Genomic DNA, 25,732 nt, shown 5'->3' on the forward strand with positions numbered 1-25,732 from the left:
TGAAAAGCAGCAAAGAAATTATGTCAGCACGTTATTGAGCAAATTCAGAGGGAAAAATAATAGTCTATTTCTCAACCTTAGATAAGGTGCTTTTAGGCATCTACAATGATTTCTCATTGTCCAATTGTCTGGCAGCATTAGTCCTGATCCAGATATTTAAATGCTACCTTGTTTTCCTTTCTTTTTTTTTTAACATCTTTATTGGAGTATAATTGCTTTATAGTGGTGTGTTAGTTTCTGCTGTATAACAAAGTGAATCACCTATATGTATACATAAATCCCGTATCTCCTCTCTCTTGCGTCTCCCTCCCACCCTCCTTATCCCACCGCTCTAGGTGGTCACAAAGCACCGAGCTGATCTCCCTGTGCTATGTGGCTGCTTCCCACTTGCTATCTATTTTACATTTGGTAGTGTATATATGTCCATGCCACTCTCTCAGTTCGTCCCAGCTTCCCTTCCCCACTCCCCATGTCATTGAGCCCATTTTCTACTTCTGCGTTTTTATTCCTGTCCAGCCCCTACGTTCTTCAGAACCATTTTTTTGTTTTTTGATTTTTCTAGATTCCATATATATGTGCTAGCATACAGTATTTGTTTTTCTCCTTCTGACTTACTTCACTCTGTATGACAGTCTCTAGGTCCAACCACCTCACTACAAATAACTCAGTTTTGTACCTTTTTATGGCTAATATTCCATTGTATATATGTGCCATATCTTCTTTATCCATTCGTCTGTTGATGGACACTTTCGTTGCTTCCATGTCCTGGCTACTGTAAATAGAGCTGCAATGAATATTTTGGTACATGACTCTTTTTGAATTATGGTTTTCTCAGGATATATGCCCAGTAGTGGGACTGCTGCATCATATGGTAGTTCTATTTTTAGTTTTTTAAGGAACCTCCATACTGTTGTCCATTGTGGCTGTATCAATTTACATTCCTACCAACAGTGCAAGAGGGCTTCCTTTTCTCCACACCCTCTGTAGCATTTGTTGTTTGTAGATTTTCTGATGATGCCCATTCTAACTTGTGTGAGGTGATACCTCATTGTAGTTCTGATTTGCATTTCTCTAATAATTAGTGATGTTGAGCATACTTTCATGTGTTTGTTGGCAATCTGTAAATCTTCTTTGGAGAAATGTCTATTTCAGTCTTCTGCCCATTTTTGGATTGGGTTGTTTGTTTGTTTTTTAACATTGAGCTGCATGAGCTGTTTATATATTTTGGAGATTAATCCTTTGTCTATTGATTCGTTTGCAAATATTTTCTCCCATTCTGAGGGTTGTCTTTTCGTCTTGTTTGTAGTTTCCTTTGCTTTGCAAAAGCTTTTAAGTTTCATTAGGTCCCATTTGTTTATTTTTGTTTTTACTTCCATTTCTCTAGTAGGTGGGTCAAAAAGGATTTTGCTGTGATTTATGTCATAGAGTGTTCTGCCTATGTTTCGCTCTAAGAGTTTTATAGTGTCTGTTCTTACATTTAGGTCTTTAATCCATTTTGAGTTTATTTTTGTGCATGGTGTTAGGGAGTGTTCTCATTTCATTCTTTTACATGTAGCTGTCCAGTTTTCCCAGCACCACGTACTGAAGAGGCTGTCTTTTCTCCATTGCATATTCTAGCCTCCTTTATCAAAAATAAGGTGACCATAGGTGCATGGGTTTATCTCTGGGCTTCCTGTCCTTTCCCATTGATCTATATTCCTGTTTTTGTGCCAGTACCACACTGTCTTGATTACTTTGTAGTACAGTCTGAAGTCGGGGAGCCTGATTCCTCCAGCTACATTTTTCTTTCTCAAGATTGCTTTGGGTATTCAGGGTCTTTTGTGTTTCCATACACCTTGTGAAATTTTTTGTTCTATTTCTGTGGAAAATGCCACTGGTAGTTTGATAGGGATTGCATTGAATCTGTAGATTGCTTTGGGTAGCATAGTCATTTTCACAATGTTGATTCTTCCAATCCAAGAACATGGTATATCTCTCCATCTGTTTGTATCATCTTTAATTTCTTTCATCAGTGTCTTATAGTTTTCTGCATACAGGTCTTTTGCCTCCTTAGGCAGGTTTTTTAACCTAGGTATTTAACCTAGGTATTTTATTCCTTTTGTTGCAATGGTAAATGGGAGTGTTTCCTTAATTTCTTTCAGATTTTTCATCCTTAGTGTATAGGAATGCCAGAGATTTCTGTGCATTAATTTTGTATCCTGCTACTTTACCAAATTCATTGATTAGCTCTAGTAGTTTTCTGGTAGCATCTTTAGGATTCTCTATGTATAGTATCATATCATCTGCAAACAGTGACAGCTTTGCTTCTTCTTTTCCGATTGGGATTCCTTTTATTTCTTTTTCTTCTGATTGCTGTGGCTAAAACTTCCAAAACTATGTTGAATAAGAGTGGTGAGAGTGGGCAACCTTGTCTTCTTCCTGATCTTAGAGGAAATGGTTTCAGTTTTTCACCATGGAGAACGATGTTGGCTTTGGGTTTGTCATATATGGCCTTCATTATGTTGAGGTAAGTTCCTTCTGTGCCTATTTTCTGGAGGGTTTTTTTTTTTTTTTTTTTGCGGTACGCGGGCCTCTCACTGTTGTGGCCTCTCCCGTTGCGGAGCACAGGCTCCAGACGCGCAGGCTCAGTGGCCATGGCTCACAGGCCCAGCCGCTCCGCGGCATGTGGGATCTTCCCGGACCGGGGCACGAACCCGTGTCCCCTGCATCGGCAGGCGGACTCTCAACCACTGCGCCACCAGGGAAGCCCAGGGTTTTTTATCATAAATGGGTGTTGAATTTTGTCGAAAGATTTTTCTGCATCTATTGAGATGATCATATGGTTTTTCTCCCTCAATTTGTTAATATGGTGTATCACGCTGATTGATTTATGTATATTGAAGAATCCTTGCATTCCTGGGATAAACCCCACTTGATCATGGTGTATGATCCTTTTAATGTGCTGTTGGATTCTGTTTGCTAGTATTTTGTTGAGGATTTTTGCATCTATGTTCATCAGTGATATTGGCCTGTAGTTTTCTTTGTGACATCTTTGTCTGGTTTTGGTATCAGGGTGATGGTGGCCTCGTAGCATCAGTTTGGGAGGGTTCCTCCCTCTGCTATATTTTGGAAGAGTTTGAGAAGGATAGGTGTTAGCTCTTGTCTAAATGTTTGATAGAATTCGCCTGTGAAGCCATCTGGTCCTGGGCTTTTGTTTGTTGGAAGATTTTTAATCACAGTCCCAATTTCAGTGCTTGTGACTTGTCTGTTGATATTTTCTATTTATTCCTGGTTCAGTCTCGGAAGGTTGTGCTTTTCTAAGAATTTGTCCATTTCTTCCAGGTTGTCCATTTCATTGGCATATAGTTGCTTGTAGTAATCTCTCATGACCCTTTGTATTTCTGCAGTGTCAGTTGTTACTTCTCCTTTTTCATTTCTAATTCTATTGATTTGAGTCTTCTCCCTTTTTTTCTTGATGAGTCTAGCTAATACTTTATCAATTTTGTTTATCTTCTCAAAGAGCCAGCTTTTAGTTTTTATCTTTGCTATTGTTTCCTTCATTTCTTTTTCATTTATTTCTGATCTGATCTTTACGATTTCTTTCCTTCTGCTAACTTTGGGGTTTTTTTGTTCTTCTTTCTCTAACTGCTTTGGGTGTTAGGTTAGGTTGTTTATGTGAGATGTTTCTTGAGGTAGGATTGTATTGCTATAAACTTCCCTCTTAGCACTGCTTCTGCTGTATCCCATAGGTTTGGGGCCATCATGTTTTCATTGTCATTTGTTTCTAGGTATTTTTTGATTTCCTCTTTGATTTCTTCAGTGATCTCTTGGTTATTTAGTAGAATACTGTTTAGCCTCCATGTGTTGGTATATTTTACAGTTTTTTTCCTGTAATTGATATCTAGTCTCAGAGCGTTGTGGTCGGAAAAGATACTTGATATGATTTCAATTTTCTTAAACTTACCAAGGCTTGATTTGTGACCCAAGATATGATCTATCCTGGAGAATGTTCCATGAGCCCTTGAGAAGAAAGTGTATTCTGTTGTTTTTGGATGGAATGCCCTACAAATATCAATTAAGTCCATCTTGTTTAACGTATCATTTAAAGCTTGTGTTTCCTTATTTATTTTCATTTTGGATGATCTGTCCATTGGTGAAAGTGGGGTGTTAAAGTAACCTACTATGATTGTGTTACTGTCGATTTCCCCTTTTATGGCTGTTAGCATTTGCATTAAGTTTTGAGGTGCTCCTATGTTGGATGCATAAATATTTACACTTGTTATATCTTCTTCTTGGATTGATCCCTTGATCATTATGTAGTGTCCTTCTTTGTCTCTTGTAATAGTCCTTATTTTAAAGTCTATTATTTCTGATATGAGATTTGCTACTTCAGCTTTCTTTTGATTTCCATTTGCATGGAATATCTTTTTCCATCCCCTCACTTTCCGTCTCTATATGTCCCTAGGTCTGAAGTGGGTCTCTTGTAGACAGCATATACACGGGTCTTGTTTTTGTATCCATTCAGCCAGTCTATGTCTTTTGGTTGGAGCATTTAATCCATTTACATTTAAGGTAGTTATCGACATGTGAGAGTTCCTATTACCATTTTCTTAATTGTTTTGGGTTTGTTATTGTAGATCTTTTCCTTCTCTTGTGTTTCCTGCCTAGAGAAGTGCCTTTAGGATTTCTTCTAAAGCTGGTTTGGTGGTGCTATATTCTCTTGGCTTTTGTTTGTCTGTAAAGGTTTTAATTTCTCCATCGAATCTGAATGAGATCCTTGCTGGGTAGAGTATCTTGGTTGTAGGTTTTTCTCTTTCATCACTTTAAATATGTCCTGCCACTCCCTTCTGGCTTGCAGAGTTTCTGCTGAAAGATCAGCTGTTAACCTTATGGGGATTCCCTTGTATGTTATTTGTTGCTTTTCCCTTGTTGCTTTTAATATATATTTTTTTTATTTAATTTTTGTTAGTTTGATTAATGTGTGTCTTGGTGTGTTTTTCCTTGGATTTATCCTGTTTGGGACTCTATGCGCTTCCTGAACTTGATTGACTATTTCCTTTCCCATATTATGGAAGTTTTCAACTATAATCTCTTCAAGTATTTTCTCAGTCCCTCTCTTTTTCTCTTCTTCATCTGGGACCCCTATAATTGGAATGTTGGTGCATTTAATGTTGTCCCAGAAGTCTTTGAGGCTGTCCTCAATTCTTTTCATTGTTTTTTCTTTATTGTGCTCTGCAGTAGTTATTTCCACTATTTTATCTTCCAGGTCACTTATCCGTTCTTCTGTCTCAGTTATTCTGCTACTGATTCCTTCTAGAGAATTTTTCATTTCATTTATTGTGTTGTTCATCATTGTTTGTTTGCTCTTTAGTTCTTCTAGGTCCTTGTTAAACATTTCTTGCATTTTCTCCATTCTATTTCCAAGATTTTGGATCATCTTTACTATCATTACTCTGAATTATTTTTCAGGTAGACTGCCTATTTCCTCTTCATTTGTTTGGTCTGGTGGGTTTTTACCTTGCGCCTGCATCTGCTGTGTATTTCTCTGTCTTCTCATTTTGCTTAACTTACTGTGTTTGGGGTCTCCTTTCTACAGGCTGCAGGTTCATATTTCCCGTTGTTTTTGGTGTCTGGCCCCAGTGGGTAAGGTTGGTTCAGTGGGTTGCATAGGCTTCCTGGTGGAGGGGACTGGTGCCTGTGCTCTGGTGGGTGAGGCTGGATCTTGTCTTTCTGGTGGGCAGGGCCGCATCCGGTGGTGTGTTTTGGGGTGTCTGTGAACTTATTATTATTTTAGGCAGCCTCTCCGCTAATGGGTGGGGTTGTGTTCCTGTCTTGCTAGTTGTTTGGCATAGGGTGTCAAGCACTGTAGCTTGCTGGTCATTGAGTGGAGCTGGGTGTTAGCGTTGAGATGGAGATCTCTGAGGAGCTTTTGCCGTTTGATATTACCTGGCACCGGGAGCTCTCTGGTGGACCAATGTCCTGAACTCAGCTCTCCTACCTTAGAGGCTCAGGCCTGACACCCAGCTGGAGCACCAAGACTCTTTCAGCCACACGGTGAGTGCCAACTGTGTGCCCAGGTCTTTTTGGACACATCTCACAAAGGTTCTTCAGGCGCTCCTCATTTCTTCTGGTTCTGCTTGCAATCTCCAGTATTAGACATGAGCCCAAATGGTGAACACACCTCCTTCAGTCCCCAGTTTAGTGCTGTAGAGAACACTTCATTTCGATTCATTCAGTCTTGTCTGTAGGTACTTTGGTAGAACTGGAGAGATTCTGACACATACACTTGCTTTTTTTTTTTTTTTTTTTTTTTTGCGGTACGCAGGCCTCTCACTGTTGTGGCCTCTCCCATTGCAGAGCACAGGCTCCGGACGCGCAGGTTCAGCGGCCATGGCTCACGGGCCCAGCTGCTCCGCGGCATGTGGGATCCTCCCGGACTGGGGCACGAACCCGTGTCCCCTGTATCGGCAGGCGGACTCTTAACCACTGCGCCACCAGGGAAGCCCTACACTTGCTTTTTTATCCAAAGTATTTCTTTCAAAGCCAAAGATGTGAACTGTCACAGCATCCACCTGATGGAGTTTGACACCTCGCTCCCCACCACACAGGGTCAGGGCTGCCTCTCAGCCTTGAGCTCCAGCACTGCCCGGATTATCCCAGGGCACACTGCTACCCTGTTTTCTATTCTGATTTTATGTTTTAGGAGTAAACCCCCCTGAGGGACCCACTCTTTTCTTCACAGTGGGGAGGGATCTGATTGAGGGCTCAATTTGGGCATTCCCTGACCTCCAGACAAATGGTGACAAAGCCCATTTATATTTAAGCCCATATATATTTAAGATAATTTACATGAAAGGTCATCTGACTGATTCCTTCCCATGGGTGAGATGCCAGAAATCCAATGGCAGCAAGCCTTGTTTGACAGACTCTGTTAACCTCTCTCCTTCCCCTAAGGCACTAAAGGATTAAGCCTGAAACTCTAAATAAAACTCAGAGACCTTGATGAGCACTGACATAGAAAGACTACATATTTCATTGCCTCTAATGTTGCCTCTAGCTACTTGATTGTGCACATACAAGATATCTAGCATTGGTGATCTCATAATGACTTCAGCCTGATTTGGACCAGCTCTCAGGGGCTTGCTGAAGGTCCCCTGACCACATTGTGTCAAATTCCCCCAGAGCAGCCTGCAGTCCAAGGCAGAAGCTCCCTGCTGAGCCACCAGCATCAAGTGCAAGGGTTTATAGGCAGAACTGCACATAGGGACCACACTGGAGCAACATGCACTTTGAAAAGCAGAATCTTTAATGGCTGATGAAAAACATCATTCACGAAGAATTTAAGAGGTAAATGCATCCATGTAAGTGCCAGGCATGTGCTATTTAGAATGTATATATTGTGGAGAAAATAAAAAATGGGAATATTAACGGAATAGAAAGCAAACACAAACCGCCCTCTGAGAGAGAAGTAGGCACGTGTCAGTGTCGTTTGAGTTATCCCTAACCCCATACCTTTTCTCGCACGTGACGGAAGTTCTGGAATATCTCAGAACACTAGCTGCTTTTAAAAAAAGGTCTACTGACTCTGGTAGGTCACATTACAGACCAGAGACCACAAATTTATTACGAGTTCAATTTTTTGGTTTTCAAAATCACAAACTTAATTGCAAACACTCCTCCATGATTCCAAAATGGAGCTATATGTCACATTGCTAAGAAATCTTTAGTTCCCAACATTATGAGGTATGAATTTTGTAGTTTAAGCCAGCAAATGGAGATACTGCCCAATTTGAAAAGGGTTGCCTGACAACTTGAGGAAGATGCTTTGGTCAGAATACACATGTAGCCCAGCAGATAATGCTTCAGAAAGACAGGCCAAGGCTGAGCTCTCCTCTTCCCAAGAAACTTCCCCTCTTGATCTCCACTCCCACCCCTTTCTGGGTCTGGGCTGGGACTGGGGCTCAGACATTTCCCAGACTATGCTCTGCTGCTGGACGCAAGACACAGGCCAGCAGAGAACTGGGACAGAGTCAAGTCCCACCACACGTTTTATGAATTACAGTGCCTGGGAGGCATCAGCTTTAAGGGGAGGCAAAGGCAGAGATAAAGAAAATGTGCAGAAAGTACATAAAGATAAATGCCTGTAAAATCACTGTTGTTTTAATGCATTCCATATTGCGGAAATAAAAACGTGAATATTCTTGATGATTTAATGGCAATAGCGTTCAGCTAAGACCTGTTTGTCCAACTAGACAATTATGCTATTTTATGCAAATATTTATAGTAGCTGATCCTGACTTTCAATTACTGTTCCGAAGGGCTGGTTTAGTGCAGAAAAATGCCTTCTAAATGAGCTTTCTCTCATGAAAGCTAATAAAGATGAGGCAGATCTCCTGTGGCCCAGCAGCGAAGCCTCTCTGCCAGCTACGAGACTGTTGAGTGCTACTGGACTAGCTTCTTCTTTCTGGCCCAGTGTTGGATGGGATTGCTCTCAGTCACTCATCTGTCAGACCTGGGTTCAAATCCTGACTTTGATTCTTATAAACTCTGCAATCTTGAGGAAGTTAATTAATCTGTATAAGTCATAGTTTTCTCACCTATAAAATGGTGATAATGAGACTTTCTGTGTTGTGGGTAGAATTAAAATGGTATACAGTACTTGCAGGTCAAGTGCTTAGCAGAGTACCTGTTATACTGTGAGCATGAAATATATATAATCTATTTTGAATCATAATTACTATTAGTAATATTATCTAGGGCATCCTCGCTATGGCTCCCTTCTTCTCAGCGAAGTGGACTAGGGGTCAAGAAACCTACACTACAGTTTTGTCTCTTTCTGACCACAGGACCAATCTTCAGAAGGTCGTTCAACCCTTCAGGGTCTCAATGTTCTCAGCAATAAGAAAAATATGGGGCTTCCCTGGTGGCGCAGTGGTTGAGAGTCCGCCTGCCGATGCAGGGGACACGGGTTCGTGCCCCGGTCTGGGAGGATCCCACATGCCGCGGAGCGGCTGGGCCCGTGAGCCATGGCCGCTGAGCCTGCGCGTCCGGAGCCTGTGCTCCGCAACGGGAGAGGCCACAACACTGAGAAGCCCGCATACCGCAAAAAAAAAAAAAAAAAAGAAAAAGAAAAAGAAAGAAGAAAAATATGATAACTTCACTGTGATTTCACACTATCTTTTTAAGAAAAATTTTGGTCCTAAAATATCATTCCAAAATAACCATGTAGATACATCTAAAATTAACAGTATTTTTAAGAACCAGTAGGCTGGCAGAATATTTCCACACTTTAAAATTAAAATGAAGCCCTTAAGGATTTTAATTTGCCGATCAGAAAAAAAAAACTTGACATAATTTCTAAAATGGGTCACACTGAACAAAAATCAGATTACCATCAAACTAATACAAAGACTTTTTAAGTGGTTTTTTTTTTCAGGTAGTCAAAGCTTCAGTCTCTTACACACTTTGCTGGCACAAATGCTAGATCATGGATATCACTCAAGAAAGTTGCCCATTATTTTCTCAAACACTGAAGAAGTACATAAGCCCTCAAAAGATAAGCCAACTGACTTCCGAGTATCCCACAGAAACACAACATCATCCCTACAGGCCATATTCCTCATGCATGCATAACTTGTTTCCTCCGTGAAATATGAATGTGCATTCCAAATTTACTGCAACCTGAGATGGGCAACTAAGCAATCAATGGTCATTCACTGTTGACAATTCACAACATGAATGCAAAGTTTACCTCTCAAGTTCTGCAATTTTCTTGTCCTTGTCGTTCTTTTCATTCTCCACCTCCTTGAGGATCTCCAGCAACCGGTCGACTTCTGCTTGGGCCTTGCCACACTCATCACGGTAATAAGATGCCTCTTTATCAAGCTGTTTTATTCGGTCTGCAAATTCTGGGTTCATCCTGGAGTCATCTTCAATATTATGAGCCTTCAACATTATATTTTTAAAGAATGTAGTTAAGATAACAATTTAGAACAACAATAGATAGTGCAGTCACCAATGGCCCAGAAATTAACTTTGGAGAAAAAAATAACAACTATCAAGAATTATGGGTATACTGTCAGTTAAAAGGCAAAATAGGAAAATCACAAATTTCAGCTACCTTAGAACTATCTTGATTTTTAAGGCTAGTTTCTTTTATTGTTAATATTTTATTTCATTAAATGATACTGCTTTTTGCTTTTTTTTCCCCCACAAGAAATGGGGGCTTGGTGGAGGTAGAGACAGTGATGTGTTTATTTCTGGTGTTTTGGCAAACAGAACGAAGACAATTCAACTCCTCACAGTTAAGTAAATGACTCATACCAACAGCTTCCTTTTCCAATACAGAGAAACTGAGAAAAAACAATGTTAAATTATTTCTCCAGGAACCATCAAGGGTATATATAAAGCTAGGTAACATATAAGAGACTGGCTGACTGATCATTGAACACTTCATCCCACTGAGAAATTTCAGCAGAAGATGTAGAATGAAACAAAGCCTTGAAAAAGCAGAAGGGCTTTCCAGCTAACAGTCATACCCATAAATTCTTGTTCTTTTGATTAAATAAACCTGAACCGGGAGGAGGATGAGCTAATTCATGAGCAAGCACACAGACGAGAATCTTCAAACACATGCATGGGGGGTGGGGGGCAGCTTTACACAGGAGAACAGACACAGGCAACAACACAGCAACAACACTACAGAATAATTTGCAGCCAAAGTATTTGTGGTTTTTTGTGTGTGACAGTGCGTTATGGCTTTTTTTTTCCCAAAATAAACTTTTGGCTGAAATATTCCCAGACAGATGGAAATAACACTGCACTGCAATGTTTTGCCTACCCCTTGTTTCCCATTATTCCTAATTGACTTCTTCAAAGAGCAGGCAGGGAAAAAACAAGTAGTTTAACAACAGTGCACATTCAACATAGAAAGTTCAGAGAGGTCATATATGTATATATCTCCAAAATCCATGTGTGAACTAATAAAATGTTAACAATTTATTAGGACTTAAATTATCCTGCTGTCTTCTACTAGAGCAGATGTCCGTTGTGTTTTTATACACTTTTTAAAAAAAATTTCAGGGAAAAAACAAGGCAAGCAAGCTGCAACTACTGTGGGGTCAGATGAATCATGCATGGTTAGAAAAATTAACACTAATACTACTGTTAGAAGGTTGACAGTCTTTGCAATAATTTAGTAGAAAAAATCCAAAAATTAGTATAAATAAAAATAAATTTCTTATTTATGACAAGCTAATTATTTTTAGGAATTTTTGCATGTAACATATTATTTAAGCATGAGGATAGATGGGGAATAATTTGCTTTCACATTCTTTAATCTAAGATTTCCTTATTCAAGAAATAAACTCAACTACGCAAAAGAACTTGGAAAAAATATATCAATTCAACACAGTATCAGGCAGTCTGTCATCCACATTTCTCAGAAAATATTTATTTTTATTTATTTAGTGCGTACACTGAGTTTCATTATAATAGAATAGAATAGAATTAGTGAGCTTTTTCAGTATAATTAAAATAATCTGAAAGTGAATCTTGAGCTAATATTCCTTTAGGAGTTTATTCATCTAATAATTTTATTTTAAATTGAAGTAATGAATATTAATTTGTTAATCTCCCATCAAAAGATGTAGAGCAGGTACTCTATTTTAAAACAAAATACTCCATATAACTACCTCTATCTGTGATAATAATAATAAACTCATTTCTCTTATAACAGAAAAGCATTTAAAATATACAGCTTTTCGATTACTATGAGAAAGAAAACAAAAATTTCATGTTAATTCTCTTCTACTTTTATACTATATTACCATTATTTTATGGCAGCTAAAAACCTGTCCATGGCAGTTTTCTCAAACTAACCAACCAGCGACATTGAGATGTTTAAGAAAAAGAATTAAAGAACTAAGTAATGACCAGCTAGAAAGACTCAAAATAAATGAATAAATGTTTTGTAGCTTATTTCTGATGAGTGAAAATTCCTTTTTTGACTCAGATTTGAAGATTCACAAAGAGCTAGCAGTTAGCTGCTGTGGTTTATTTTGGTTGTTTTTATTCTTAAGATTATTATTATCACGATTTTTAATAAATGGGTACAGGATTACTAATTGTAACATCTAGATTCTAAATATGGCCTTGTGTCTTACGACTATGGGCAAATGAATAAGCCTCTCTAAGGACAGTGAAAACGATAAAATGACAAACATGGGGAAGGTATTATTCATTTGTGTTTTTATTGTGATTATTATTTTATAATATGCAGCCCATAAGCAGGGCTTGTCATACAGCTAAATTGATATGTTTATTTAATTTTCATTGACAAGATACTACATACACCTTAGAGAAGCCTCCCTGCTACGTTTTCAGAGAAAGCAGTCTGCTGGTGATAGGTATGTAAACACATTTCTTATTTTAGCTACTTGAAGAGAAGAAGATGAACCAAGGCAAGTTTTCAGCACAGGGTGAAATTCAATGGGTTGGCAATCTTTTAAACCTACCAAGTGAGTACGGCTAAAGGACTCATGGGATGTTTAGAGGTACAGAAAGCCTAGGAAAAAACAGTCCTGAATCTAGACCATGTTGACCACTGTGTGTGATGCTACAGTTAGATCATGTTATTAAAATAAAGACCATAGCCAAGTTTACAGCTGGCCTGGTGTCTGTTAGATAATTTGTAGGTGCTAATGATTCTTCCTTTTAAAAGGAATAGACAACCTGAAGAACACCTTTGAGTTAAATATATCTATTTATCTCTATATCAATGCCTACTGATTTCTGGGCAAAGGAGTTTATGTCAAATCATCTTCAATATTGGTGTCAGAATTCTTGGAAAGGTTATTAAATAAAGGTGTAGATACATATCATTTAAAAATTTTTCAAGTCAATAGAAAGCTGCAAGAAAGAGTCATACAGAGATGGAAGAGTAACAGCTGCGTTTGGATAATCACTAGGGTCCATGTGAAGACCCAAGGGAAGAGAGAGTTTCACATGACTGTAGCCTGGTGAGTCCCTGATCCAACCTAAGCAGTGGAAGCAAAAGTCTTCCCCAGAATTTAACCAGCTCTACTCAGCATGAATCACAACTTTTCGGAGGATCGGCTGAAACTGTTAACTAGTGTAGCGTGAGTGTGTTATACTGATCTGTGAGTGTGTTATAGTGATCTGTAGACATGGGGGAGATACTATACCAAAGAAAAACGGGAGGAAATTGAGCTTACAAAGCCAATGTTTCCTTCAAAATTGTAAGGCCAGAGCCTCCTCTAAAAATAGAGAGAAGGAAGCACTTTCTTTGCATTTAGGCAATACTCTTGCCTTTTCAAATTAAAACATGGGTTCTTTCATCTGGACTGGGAGTTCCTGATAGGGATCAAAAGTAGACAACAGATTTGGGCCTAATGTACTTTAGGCACTGCAAAAACATAAAAATACATTTGAATAACATTACCTGACAAATTCCTACCATGGCATTGTGACCTAGTCAAGGTTTAGACTGAAAATATACAATAAGTACTTCCCCTTATGAATCTGTTGATTTTAAATTAGTACCCCCAAAAGGTCAGGAAGCAATTGCCCATTCCATTCATCTAAGACACATCAACTTCATTCACTAGTCGGGAATCTAGCTCTTGAAAAATGCAGATTGGTGTGGATTTTCTTTTAATTATTTCAGAACTTATGTATCATAATCTAGTGAAGCACACTGTCACTTTCAAAGACGTACACCAGTCATTAAAACCAAAGGAATACCGATGAGCATTTTTTTTCCTAATGTAGAGATTTAATTTTTCTGATTAAACAGGTCAGTTTAAAAACAAATCCAGGTATCTGGTTCTGCTTCAAAATATTTCTGGTAACTTTTAGAGCAAATTTCAAGCATCTTATAGAAACACAGAAAATTGAGAAAAGAACATTTCAAAAATGTCTGTATTACATATTAGATCAGTAAATTTTGAGGGTCCCCCAATTATGTTTCTTGCATTTCCATATGTAAGGAAATTTCCCCGCAAATGGGAACAATCAAAACAAAGTTTGGAGCCTCACAGATGTGGGCAAGCTTGCCATTTTGATGTGAACTGGTTCTGAAAGCCTGAATCAAGCACAGAAGAGAAATCTGGTCATGACTTAGGACAAGGAGTACACAACAATACCTAGTGGTTATTTTAATGAAACAATTTAGAACTATTTCAGGAAATAAGGCAAAATTACAGATTAATACTATATCTAAATCAAAGTTAAGAGCAAACATGATTAAAACCATACCAGGATTGATAGTATCAATATGACAAATCACAAGTTTATTTACACTCCTTGTGTGAAAGTTAGCCGTTGATTATTTTTAATAAAATGTTAGTTCATCATTCCAAGTGCCTAGAAAGGAAAGTATTAACTTTGGTCCAGAAACCTGATGTGAAACTAGGCAGGGAATATTCAATTATAATGTTAAATAACATTCTCTCTTTGAAATGGGCCTTAACAATTTTAATAAAAAATCATTTCTCTCAAAATAAACAAATGATTAGTCATGACCATAAAGTGCAAGCAGAACGCTAACTAATGAATCTGAGGACTTTTCTTTCATGCTGCTTATGGTTTTAGCAATAATTTATTAAATTTATGCACTGTAAAAATATGATTCTCCATTGCAGCACTTTGGGGGTTTAGTGTCTGTTAACAACACTTTAACGGTCCTTTCATATCTTAACAGCAGAACAGGGTATATAAACTACTCTAAACATTATTTCAATCTGCTACAGTAAGTTCCAATCTTCACATAATTCTGAGTTATAAACAAAATATTACTTTTTAAAATAGAGTTTTTAGGGTGATTTTAGAACTCTAACATGTTTTAAAATTTTAATTTTATTTTAAATCCAATTAATTAATACCAAATATAATAGGTGAGTCTAAAAAATATGTCTGGAAACTAAAAACGATGTACCTTTCAGTCTTACATTAATTAATGCTAAAGGAAATTATTCTTTCACAATTCCAGCTAACTACATCCAGAATATTCACAATTTGCATATTATAACAACCATTCCAAAAAGAAATTTCTTGTCATAGATGAGACAGATAGGATATGTATAATAAACATAAGAAAAATTATTTTGAACATTTGTTTAAGTTCCACATATACAAAATAAAAGGAACCAACTGTATGCTTAACACTTCTTAAGACCCTTCACACGAAAATATAATTATTAATGTAATACCTTTTAACTATGGAATTTCCTAAAATCAGCAATGTAGAGAACTGAGTAATTATCTGGATGGTCTGATACAAAACATGTGACTTCCAATCTTAAGTGTTATTTCAAATATAACTTGAATTCTTTAAGTACTGAAAGCCTAGATTCAGTGTGAGGTATGTTTTTTTGTGTGTATATGTGTGTTTGTACGTGCTACATGTATGCTACACGCATGCTACAACTACCTCTTAAATAGTTGTAATTTTCCATTGTGTCAAGGGAGCTAGTTAGTCTATGAGTGAATCAAATAATTTTCAGACACTGGCTAAAAAAAAATCGTAAAAAGAAACCACTGTACCTAGATAAGGACTGTGAAAGTATTTATAATTCAGCCTATCATGTCCCTGGGATTGCACTCTTATAATGACATATAAATCAGGAAGAGTTCACTGAACATGAACAAAATTTTTTTTCCCTTTGGACTGGAAAAATCCTTGGTCTTTTTCTTGTAAAACCTTACATAAAATGTGAGTCCCACAAAAGGTGAATTTGTAGAAGAGATGGGATTTCAAAAGATAGTGACCAGGCAGGGGGGACTCATGTGTGTGGGAACAACAGAGGGGTCTCAAGTATGTCTTAGCCAGTAGCAAAGTTGCCCCCAGTACCTCCAAATCAAACATTTGCCCTGCAGCAATGATGGTATTAAATGAAGCACTAAATTTAGGACCCAGAAAGTCTAAAGATTTATTAAAAATTTATAAGAGGCTTCTGGATACGATCTCTGGGCACAATAACCATTAGGGCTACAGCAAAGAAGGTATTGGAGACTGATGAAAAAATGATATTACTTGTCTAGAAGTAAGAACTAAAGGAAGAAAAGAACTCGCCTGAAGATAACCTGCACAGTGTTTATAATGACAAGACAAAACTCCTTCAGGAGTAGAGATTGGTAGTTAAGCTGAAGAAAGGTTATTACTATAAGAAGTAATAAGGATACACAGACAACATTTTAGACTCCTAAGACATGGCATTAGAGTACCACTTAGTAAAACAGAGTGACTAATGTAAAAGGTTTTTCAAAGTAGAAGGTTTATTTCTACTCTAGGGTAAAAATACTCCCAGGAGGACTTCAAAGCTTAATTTTTATTTATTCTGACTTAGTTTAGACAGATGTACATAGGGCTGACTGTAAAATTATCTTATTTAACAAAAACAAGTTATAATTCACCAAATTTTGTAGGGTGGCCATATTCAAAATAAATAAACAAGAATAAAATAAATTTCCTAGGTACCAATAACTGGTTAGAGAATAAAAGGACAAATATAGCATTCACAACAGTAACTAAAAATTATATACATAGAAATGCTCAGGGCTATCCTTAAAAAGAAACAGCACAGGCTTATAATAGAAAAATGTCAAAACTTTACTGTAAAAGATAACTGAAATAGATAAAAGCTGTATCAAGTTGACGAAATGGGAAAAAAAATATTGGAAAGATAGCAATAATTCTAAAATTATTTTATAGGTTGAATATAATTCAAATTAAAATAAACAACTGTGCTTTTTAATTGACAAGGTGATCCTAAAGTTTACTTGGAATGATAGAAAATTAAAGGCTAAGAACATTAAAACAAACTGAGACCTAATAAAAAGCAGAGAAAAGTGGGGTAGAATTTGTTGCACTCGATGTTTAAAAATATTATAAAGCCACAATAAATAAAATTCTGACTCAACAAGCAATGGAAATTGATGAAACTAAACAGAAGCTCAGAAATTAAAATATTCATCCATATAAGAATTTAGTATAAAACAGTAGCAAGATCAGTGGATACAGAAAGAATTACTTGATAAATGGTGTTGGGATAACTAGTTGATCATTTAGAAAAATATAGTTAGAACCCCACCACTCAACATGAATCAAAGTAATCTAAAGATAGATAAGGTGAATAAACTGATATAAAAAGTAACATTTAAAAAATTTAATATAGGTGAGTGTCTAGGCTTGAAATCAGAGGATGACTTTTAAGCATAAAGGCAATGAGGAAATCCTAAAGGGAAACACAGGTCAGGAATGTAAAAATAGTTCTCTAAAGAAAAAAATTAAATAAAATTTTGCCACAAATCTGACGAAGTTTCCATGTAAAGCACAGAATAACCCATACAGAATAATCCAATGAACAAAACAGAAAACTCAAAAACAAGTGCTTAAATGACTTAAAGAAACAATTTACAGAAGAAAAATACAAACAGCTAATAAATGAATTAAAAACCTCAACCACACTAGTAATTAATGAAAGGAAAGTTAAAATGAAAAAAAAATTCCATCTGTGCATTTGTCAAAGTTATGTGAAATGAAAGTCCTTGGTGTTGGTCTGGATGTGACAGAAAGAATGCCTTTATTCAGTGCTGGAAGAGCCATGCCTTAGTAGAACTTCTCTAAAATGCAACATAGCGGGAACTACCGGGAGCTTTTAAAAGTTACTGGCCCAGGATTTTATTCTATTAAAAAAATAGAAATGTGGGAAAATTAATATGGAAAGCTGTTCTTCAGTGTATTATTTATACTGGCAAAAAAAAAGGGGGGTAAGAAATGATTAACGTTTGGGAAATGAGAACATAGGGTGGAATATCATACAACCATTAAAAAGGTGTTTTAGAAGAACAGTTAATTATATGAGAAAATTCTGATGATATGTCATAAAAATAGGATATAAAACTCAACAAACACTGACACAATTTTGTGAAAAGAAATAGATATTAGATAAGAAAAAAGAAGAAAGAAGAGAGGGAAGGAGAGAAGAAAGGAAAAGGGAGGGAAGGCGGAGAAAGGAAAGAAAGAAGGAACAGGGTAGAAAAGGAAACAGGAGATGAAAGAACACTAACAATCAATCAAAAGATATCTGGGTGTGGAACAACCTAGATGTTCCTAGTTATCATCTCTGTTCACTAAGGTGTCTTGTTACTTTTATTTTCTCCTATATCCATCTATACTTTGGCAAACTTTCTGCTGAGACCATACCTTATTTCTATAACCAGAAAAACATAGTCATTTTTAAAAACACTCTAAAGTATAGAAAATTCATCATGCTGCTTCTCTATCAGTCTAAAAAAGAATTGAGGGCTTCCCTGGTGGCACAGTGGTTAAGAATCCACCTGCCAATGCAGGGGACATGGGTACGAGCCTGGTCTGGGAAGATTCCACATGCCGTGGAACAACTAAGCCCGCATGCCACAACTACGGAGCCTGCGCTCTAGAGCCCGTGAGCCACAACTATGAACCTGCGTGCCACAACTACTGAAGCCCGCATGCCTAGAGCCTGTGCTCTGCAACAAGAGAAGCCACCACAATGAGAAGCCTGCGCACCTCAACGAAAAGTAGCCCCCACTCACCGCAGCTAGAGAAAGCCCACGAGCAGCAACAAAGACCCAACACAGCCAAAAGTAAATAAATAATTTTTTAAAAAATTCAAAAATAAATAAATAAAAAAGAATTGAACCCTGAGAATATCTGCAGACTATGGAAGACAGTATGGAGTTTCCTCAGAAAACTAAAAAGAGTTGCCATATGATCCAGCAATCCCACTCTTGGGCAAATATCTGGGCAAAACTATAATTCAAAAAGATACATGCACCCCTATGTTCACAGCACCATTATTCACAATAGCCAACACATGGAAACAACCTAAATGTCCATCAAGAGATGAAAGGATAAAGAAAATGTGGTACATATATACAATGGAACACTACTAAGCCATAAAAAAGAATGAAATAATGCCATTTGCAGCAACATGGATGCAACTAGAGGTTACCATACTAAGTGAAGTAAGTCAGAAAGAGAAATACAAACACCATGTGATAACACTTATATGGGGAATCTAAAATATGACACAAATGAACTTACTTACGAAACAGAAACAGACTCACAGACATAGAGAATAGACCTGTGCTTGCCAAGGGGCAGAGGGGTGGGGAGGGATGGATTGGGAGTTGGGAGTTAGCAGATGCAAACTATTATATATAGAATGGATAAACAACAAGGTCCTACTGTATAGCAGAGGGAACTATATTCAATATCTTGTAATAAACCATAAAGGAAAAGAAAATGGCAAAGAATATATACATGTATAACTGAATCACTTCAGTGTACAGCAGAAATTAATACAACATTGTAAATCAACTATACTTCAATAAAATAAATTTTTAAAAATAATAATAATGAGCTATATTAATTGGCTATATTAATAATTGGCTATATTCCCAGGATGCCAAAACAATGGGTTAGCTTAATTAACTCAGGGAGAAAAATCAGTCAACGACTTTTGAATTAGTCACCTAAAGGACTGAAAAGTTTGCTTTTGCATCCTAGAGACCCATCACTGGGTTAAAATGAAGGCAAAATCCAATACCTGCCATGTTATCAATATTTCTGGAAATGGTCTAAAAGTTAACAGAACTATTTCTTTGGCCCTACCTATCCTAACAGGGATGGTGAACTCCTACTGTGGTCCTGTTAAATCATAGCTGCTGCAGAAACAAAGCCCTCCCCATTTGCCCTGCACACCTAAAATAAGACATACTTAGGTTTTTTTCCTGTCCTTAAGTAGTAAGTGTGAGACAATTTCAGTGGGATTACTTTACACCTCTTTAAAATGACCTACAGAAAACACTTATTTTTTCTCGGGGTCAATTTTCAAGCTTGAAGATATCCCAGTCTTAATTTGCCTTTCTTCACATCTCCACTGTCCTAAGCCTGCTTATTAACCATTCAAATGTTAAGGGAAAGGAAATTTGGATTATTTTTGTTGCTCTGCTAAAAATCACACATGGGGAAAGAGGTTAATAAAGATGCTCCAACGAGGCTTGAGGAATTCCGTTTGCAAAAGTAAAATTTGTTTTAAAGAATGGAGGGTGGAGACTGAATCTAATGAAATACACCCAAGCATCTTGTGTATCAGGCTGTATGTATCCTGGAGCAGCGGCTTAACAAAAAGTTGTTGGCTGAATTGTTTCCTTTATCCCTGCTATTCCTTTTTCCCATGATGGGAATTTATAAATAAGAGATAATTAGAATGCATGATAGCACAGATCACATCTGCCACATAACAAATCCCAGTCACCTTATGTATTATTTCTCCCATTAATTCACCTAAATTGGAAAAACAAAAAAGTCCTTCTTCTTTAATAAGTTAAAGAAAAAAACTGCTTCATATAAACACACACTTGTCATGAGGATAAAAAAATTAGTGGTGGCATCTGGGCTGTTTTACACATATTTTTACTAGTTACCTGTTTTTTTGTACCATTAAGCTATAATGAGAATTGTTACTATCTGCTTTTAGGAGACTATATTTTAGTTTGTTCTCAAATGATATGTTTTTAACTCTTACAAAACCCACAGTAATGTTAGGCATTTACTAGTCTCAAAGAGCATAGCCCTACTTTAAAATAAAAACCTATTTTAACTTCTATCCCTTGAATATAACATACATTGAGTTGTTTGCTATTTTACAAATGCTATCCCTTTTGGCATAGATAACTCTATGTTTGAAGGATCTGGGAAAGAATTCTATGAGCCTAGATCTGCAGCTGACCTCTGTTTTTCTATCGCCTTAGGGTTGAAGTTAAGACAGAGGTAATATCACAGCTGGCAATAGTTCCCTGAGTTCTTAATTTTTTAATTTCACTTTCAAAAGAAATGGCAGTGGCCTCTGCACAGGTCATTTCTTTTGACAGAACGGAAATGGGAAGAGACGTATATTTTCGAAACACCCCCAATATGGCACACTGTGACGTGATCAATGGATCCTCATGCTTTGATATGTTACAGCGGGAACTTTCAGAAATGACTTACTGGGTTGTACATCTGATTGAACAACTGCTCAGCTTGCTACATTGCAAAGGTGGGGAGGCATTGAAGCACAGACAGGGAAAGAAGGAAAGATCCAGAAACACAGCATTAGCTCAACAAATCTAGTGCATTTGCACAGACAAACTCATGGTTAAAAGGAAGAAATTTCAGTTTCTAAACATTCCACAGTGAAAGTGAGAGGCTCTAGGGAAACAGAAATGTTGACTTTGGCTCCTAAAAAAGAATAGCTGGAATAAGAAATTGAAGGTTTGTGTTACTTTCCCTTTCTCAAGTTAAATAACCCATGAAATAAAGAAAGCTGTCCACTTTTGATGATACATGAAGTGCTGGCCTCCAGCAATGAATCAGAGGAAGTGCTTTTGGCCAAGCCTGCAATTTGTTACCTGAACTTCAAAGATGGTAATAATAAAAGATTAATTAAATCTTATCATTGAATTTATAGCTCTTCTTTTATATTAACACCAGCCTGAATTTTCTATTCAGTCTAACTTTAGAAAAATATAGATCAGCAAACAGCAGGTTAGCAATAGCAAAATATCAGTAAGCAAGACATTACAGGATTAACAGCAAATGGGAAAAGAAAAAATTTAAGTCAGTAGGAAGATTAAAGGGAACCAAAATACAGTATTATCCATTGTCTACTATCAGTTTCCACTGGTAGTTCATAACAACAAAAAATACCATTTTTTGTGTCTATCCTACTATGTTCCAAGTCCTTTAGAATCTGTAATGCTCTTCTATTTTGTGTAGAAGATTTAAATGTTTGCAGATTTAAATGTACTAAATATTTTAAATAGCATCCTCAAGTTATATTTATTAAATACTTGCATCATTAATTTGGGGCTCAATGTCAATGTGTAGAAGGTGAAATATTGTAAGATCTTTTCATTTGCTTTAAGCCAAGACATGTCTCTGAAGAACATGAATTTTTTCTTCAACTTTGATAAAGTAAATGATAGTTTTACTGTGGTTTTAAAAAACACCCTCCTCAAAATGATATTAATTGGAAAATTACCAAATAAGACAAATCAAAACATTTTGAATTGCTGTTGCTTCTCAAATGATTTCTAGTCATTTAAAGTAAATTTACTTCTACGTATTGAACACTTAATACTCTTTTGAAAGACAAAATGATCCACATGTCACTAGGCTCTTCTCAACCCCTAGGTGTGTAATTAAGATTAATGAATGCACTAAGTTATAAAGCACACTCATAGCTAGTACTTAAGAATTATTTATTTAATATCATTTTATCAGCCTCACTAATATCAGTAAAGATTTCCTTACAAGTGAATCTTGGATTGTTTGTTTTTAAGAGGTGAGATGGAACGTGTAAGGAATAGCTCCTTTTCTGCCTATAGTAACCATCGTTGACACAAAGTATTTGGAACTGTCTTAAACTGACATAGTATAGTAAAGGGTTCAAAGCAACTATGTGTATGAATGTTCTCCACAAACTTTTCTGTTAAAAACTCACCAATTTCAAGCATTGTTTATAAGACAAAAGCAAATTTAAATCGCCGTTTGGATTCCATTGTCACTAGCAAACAAGATTTCTGTTCAGCTAAACACATCTACAATGCTGTATGGATTTTATGATAAAAATACCTGGACGCTCACAAATCTTAAGCAAAATTCCATGGGGAACTCATGGTTTATTTATGATATAATAAAACTATTATGTTTTCAGCTTTCATTTAGTAACCCTTTATATTTTATTCACAAGTCACATACCCTTTTATTTAAAGGGAGGCCCAGACACTCCTTAAGCTTTTATAGCTGCTTATTTTTCCATGAGTAAATGATGTGTTTTATGTATATTCACATACTGTTGGCTTATATTTTCAAATATTTCATGCAGATCTCAATTCTTTTTAAGGTGATGGGTACTTGAGGTTTTTACAGAACTATTTATTAGCAGAAATTAAAGAGTACTAGAAAAAGTATTTTGAACTTTCGAATTTAGTTGATGTAGAGGGCCAAAAATAACAAAATAACATCTGCAGGTTAGGTATAAAAATATTTAAATTATAATTACCTTATTTAATCTCACTGTACTATGCATTTAGGAGACAGTATAAGCAAAGATTATTTATATACTTAGAAATAAATTATCTTTTCATAAATTAAATAGGTCCTTTACAGCAAGACAACCATATTTGTTCCTTTAATCCTGGTGATGTAGCAGAATGTTAAAATGTCATCAGGAATAATGCTAAAATATTTATAGGATTTGATCTATGAATTTCAGAACATGGTGTCTATCTGAGAGTCTAAGGAAACCACATGTTCTAATTGACTTTTGGGGGTTAACCATAACTATGTTGAAAGAAACTAAATTCAATAGCACAGACATTCATTTATTAAACTAGTTAAGTCATATACATGAAAACTACAAGCATCAATACATGAACCTCTTTCTTTTAATTTTTAGAGGATTTCAAATTCCATAGATGACTTACACTAAAAGGGAGGGTGTCAAGTATGTATCTGCAGAAATAATATATGGGATGCCCTCAACTCCATAATGGCTCCTCAGAGTTGATGAAGGGCATCTTTCATGCCCAGGTCTATTTGGGGCCCTCCTTCAGGACTTAGCACATTGCAAGTGAGGTAAGATAACTCAAAGACCACCACAGGAAGCCAAAGAAGTTCTCTCACAGAGTTATCTGAGAGTCTGCCTTATGATCACAAAACTGTTCATTAAATAAAAAGTACCTTTCTTAGGTTCATTTCTTGATATGCATATACACGTATAACATATTGCAGAAAACACTCATATATGTGTCAAGAATATGTATCATACACCCAATGCATAAATAGCCAAGTCAATCTCCACGTAAACACCCTCAAAGAGACAGTTTAAATTCTTCTATTTATTGCTCAAGATTTCTGTTTAACTAGATGTTGCTTGAAAAAAGTGAGATGTTGAGGGGATTAGGAAATAGACTTTGTAATATAGAGATTTTCTGGCTGTTTTTTTGTAAAGAGATTTGACCTGTATATTTATCTTTTTCTGTATTAGTAAGGAGACTTTATTAGTGTGAAATCTCATAACAATTCCCTAAAATTCTGTGGTAAAGTGAACAAAGTATAATCACATTTCAGTTATATATTGCATCATACGTACAAAATAGTCTATTAAATTTAAAAATATCCAGAATTTCTCCACAGATATGATGCTTTCACATCCCTATCATCCATATCATATATTTTCATAACTCTAGCAAATAAATCCCCATTCCAATATGCTATGAATTATACAGTCGAATTTTATTATATGCTTCGTTTGATTGTTTAGATTCTTATCATCTCTTTTGAATAAGTTTATAAGTTGTCAAAGGGAAACAAAATGCTTAAACTCATAATGTTATGAGTTTTACGTGAACAATGAATGCAGACGTACCAAACAACACAGGGAAAAAGTCAAAGGAACAATGCATGACTGGAAATGTACTCCACAAAAATGTCCAGTTCAGAGAAAACATGTTAATGCTGCAATGCAAAGATCCTGCTTTCTTTTCTGAAGCCTTCTATGTATAAACTTGCTTAGACATTCAGGCCATTTCTGGTCAAGTATAAATAGTCAATCTGTACATCTTCCAAAGGACTCGACTATTTTGGTGAACTTCTAGAAATTTAACATTGTCGGGTAAAGTTTTGCAAAGTTCCAATTAAAAAAATTGACCTACTTCTGAAAGTAGTAAAAGTTTATTAATGTATAATGGGACCCCTGGATTCTTTGGTTTATGCAAACACTTCCATTTATCTTTTTTTGATAGTTGAGATTTGCCCAGAGAGTAATGGCTGGTTTTTGGTTTTAAAATATTTTTCACTTCTACTACAATTTTCATCTATTTGTCAAGGTTTTGTTTTGTTTTGTTTTGTTTTGTTTTGTGTTTCCCCAGACAGGAAACCTAAGATAACTTTTCAGGTTCACAGACAGACTTGATGCAGACTTCTTAGGAATAAAGATTGCTTAATTAATCCTTTTATCACCAGATGACAAAAGATAAGGGGTTTTTATTTTTTGAAAAATGTCTCTTCCTTTCCTATTTTATAAATTCAGAAAATGAGCATGTTTTTTCTTAGACTTCACTTACCTTTTTTAACTGTGCTTCCAATTTGTTACATTCTTCTTTCTTTTGTTCAATGGCTATTTCTAGAGATTTTAATTTGGAGTCCCTTTTCAGCCCCGCTGAGGCTAATGAAGATGCATGTTCCTTGAGGTCAATTAAACTAGACTGAAAGGAAAAGAACACTAGTAAGTAGAACATTATAATTTCTACTAGTAATGTCTTCAATTTGAATACATTGATTCTATACATAGTAATAAAGTGTGCATTCGATAGAGAGGGTAAATATAGTCTTACTAAGGTAACAATAGTCGGCCCTGGCCAGGAAATTAAAGTTGGCCAGTTTACAGAACCAAGCAGGATCTAATTGCAGTAAAAATCAAATGTGCCCAAATGGTGCAGTCAGTAAATGCATGTTTCATGTCTCAAAGTTATGCTAATGAACTAAGTCCCAAGGTGGTCTTTACATGTCATGGCAAAACAGACACCCTGAACCTTCCATTTATGTTTATTGCTGTCAGGTGGCACAGACTCTAAGAAAAATATGAAAGAAAATACAAACTTTAATTCTTTTCTCCCCGAAAAGGGCAGATCAAGTATA

General features: G+C 36.3%; 1 protein-coding gene across 12 annotated transcripts in view; it reads right to left on the reverse strand.

Moving 5' to 3' along the window:
* Nucleotides 1-25,732, reverse strand: part of ERC2 (ELKS/RAB6-interacting/CAST family member 2) — a 960,889-nt gene that overhangs the window by 497,733 nt on the left and 437,424 nt on the right. For 9 of the 12 annotated variants that reach the window (XR_010947074.1, XR_010947075.1, XM_067754789.1 and 6 more), the window contains 3 exons: nt 25,159-25,299; nt 21,038-21,073; nt 9,731-9,924 (listed from right to left, as the gene is read on the reverse strand). Coding sequence is in view for 10 of the 12 variants with exons in the window: in XM_067754789.1 (XP_067610890.1) it covers nt 9,731-9,924; nt 21,038-21,073; nt 25,159-25,299 (371 nt within the window). In the remaining 2 variants the exon portion in view is untranslated. The remainder of the gene's footprint in view (nt 1-9,730; nt 9,925-21,037; nt 21,074-25,158; nt 25,300-25,732) is intronic. The other 3 variants (XM_067754794.1, XM_067754795.1, XM_067754798.1) reach the window with 1 other exon arrangement.

Source organism: Pseudorca crassidens, chromosome 10 (genome assembly GCF_039906515.1).
Source record: "Pseudorca crassidens isolate mPseCra1 chromosome 10, mPseCra1.hap1, whole genome shotgun sequence".
Lineage (NCBI taxonomy): Eukaryota > Metazoa > Chordata > Mammalia > Artiodactyla > Delphinidae > Pseudorca > Pseudorca crassidens.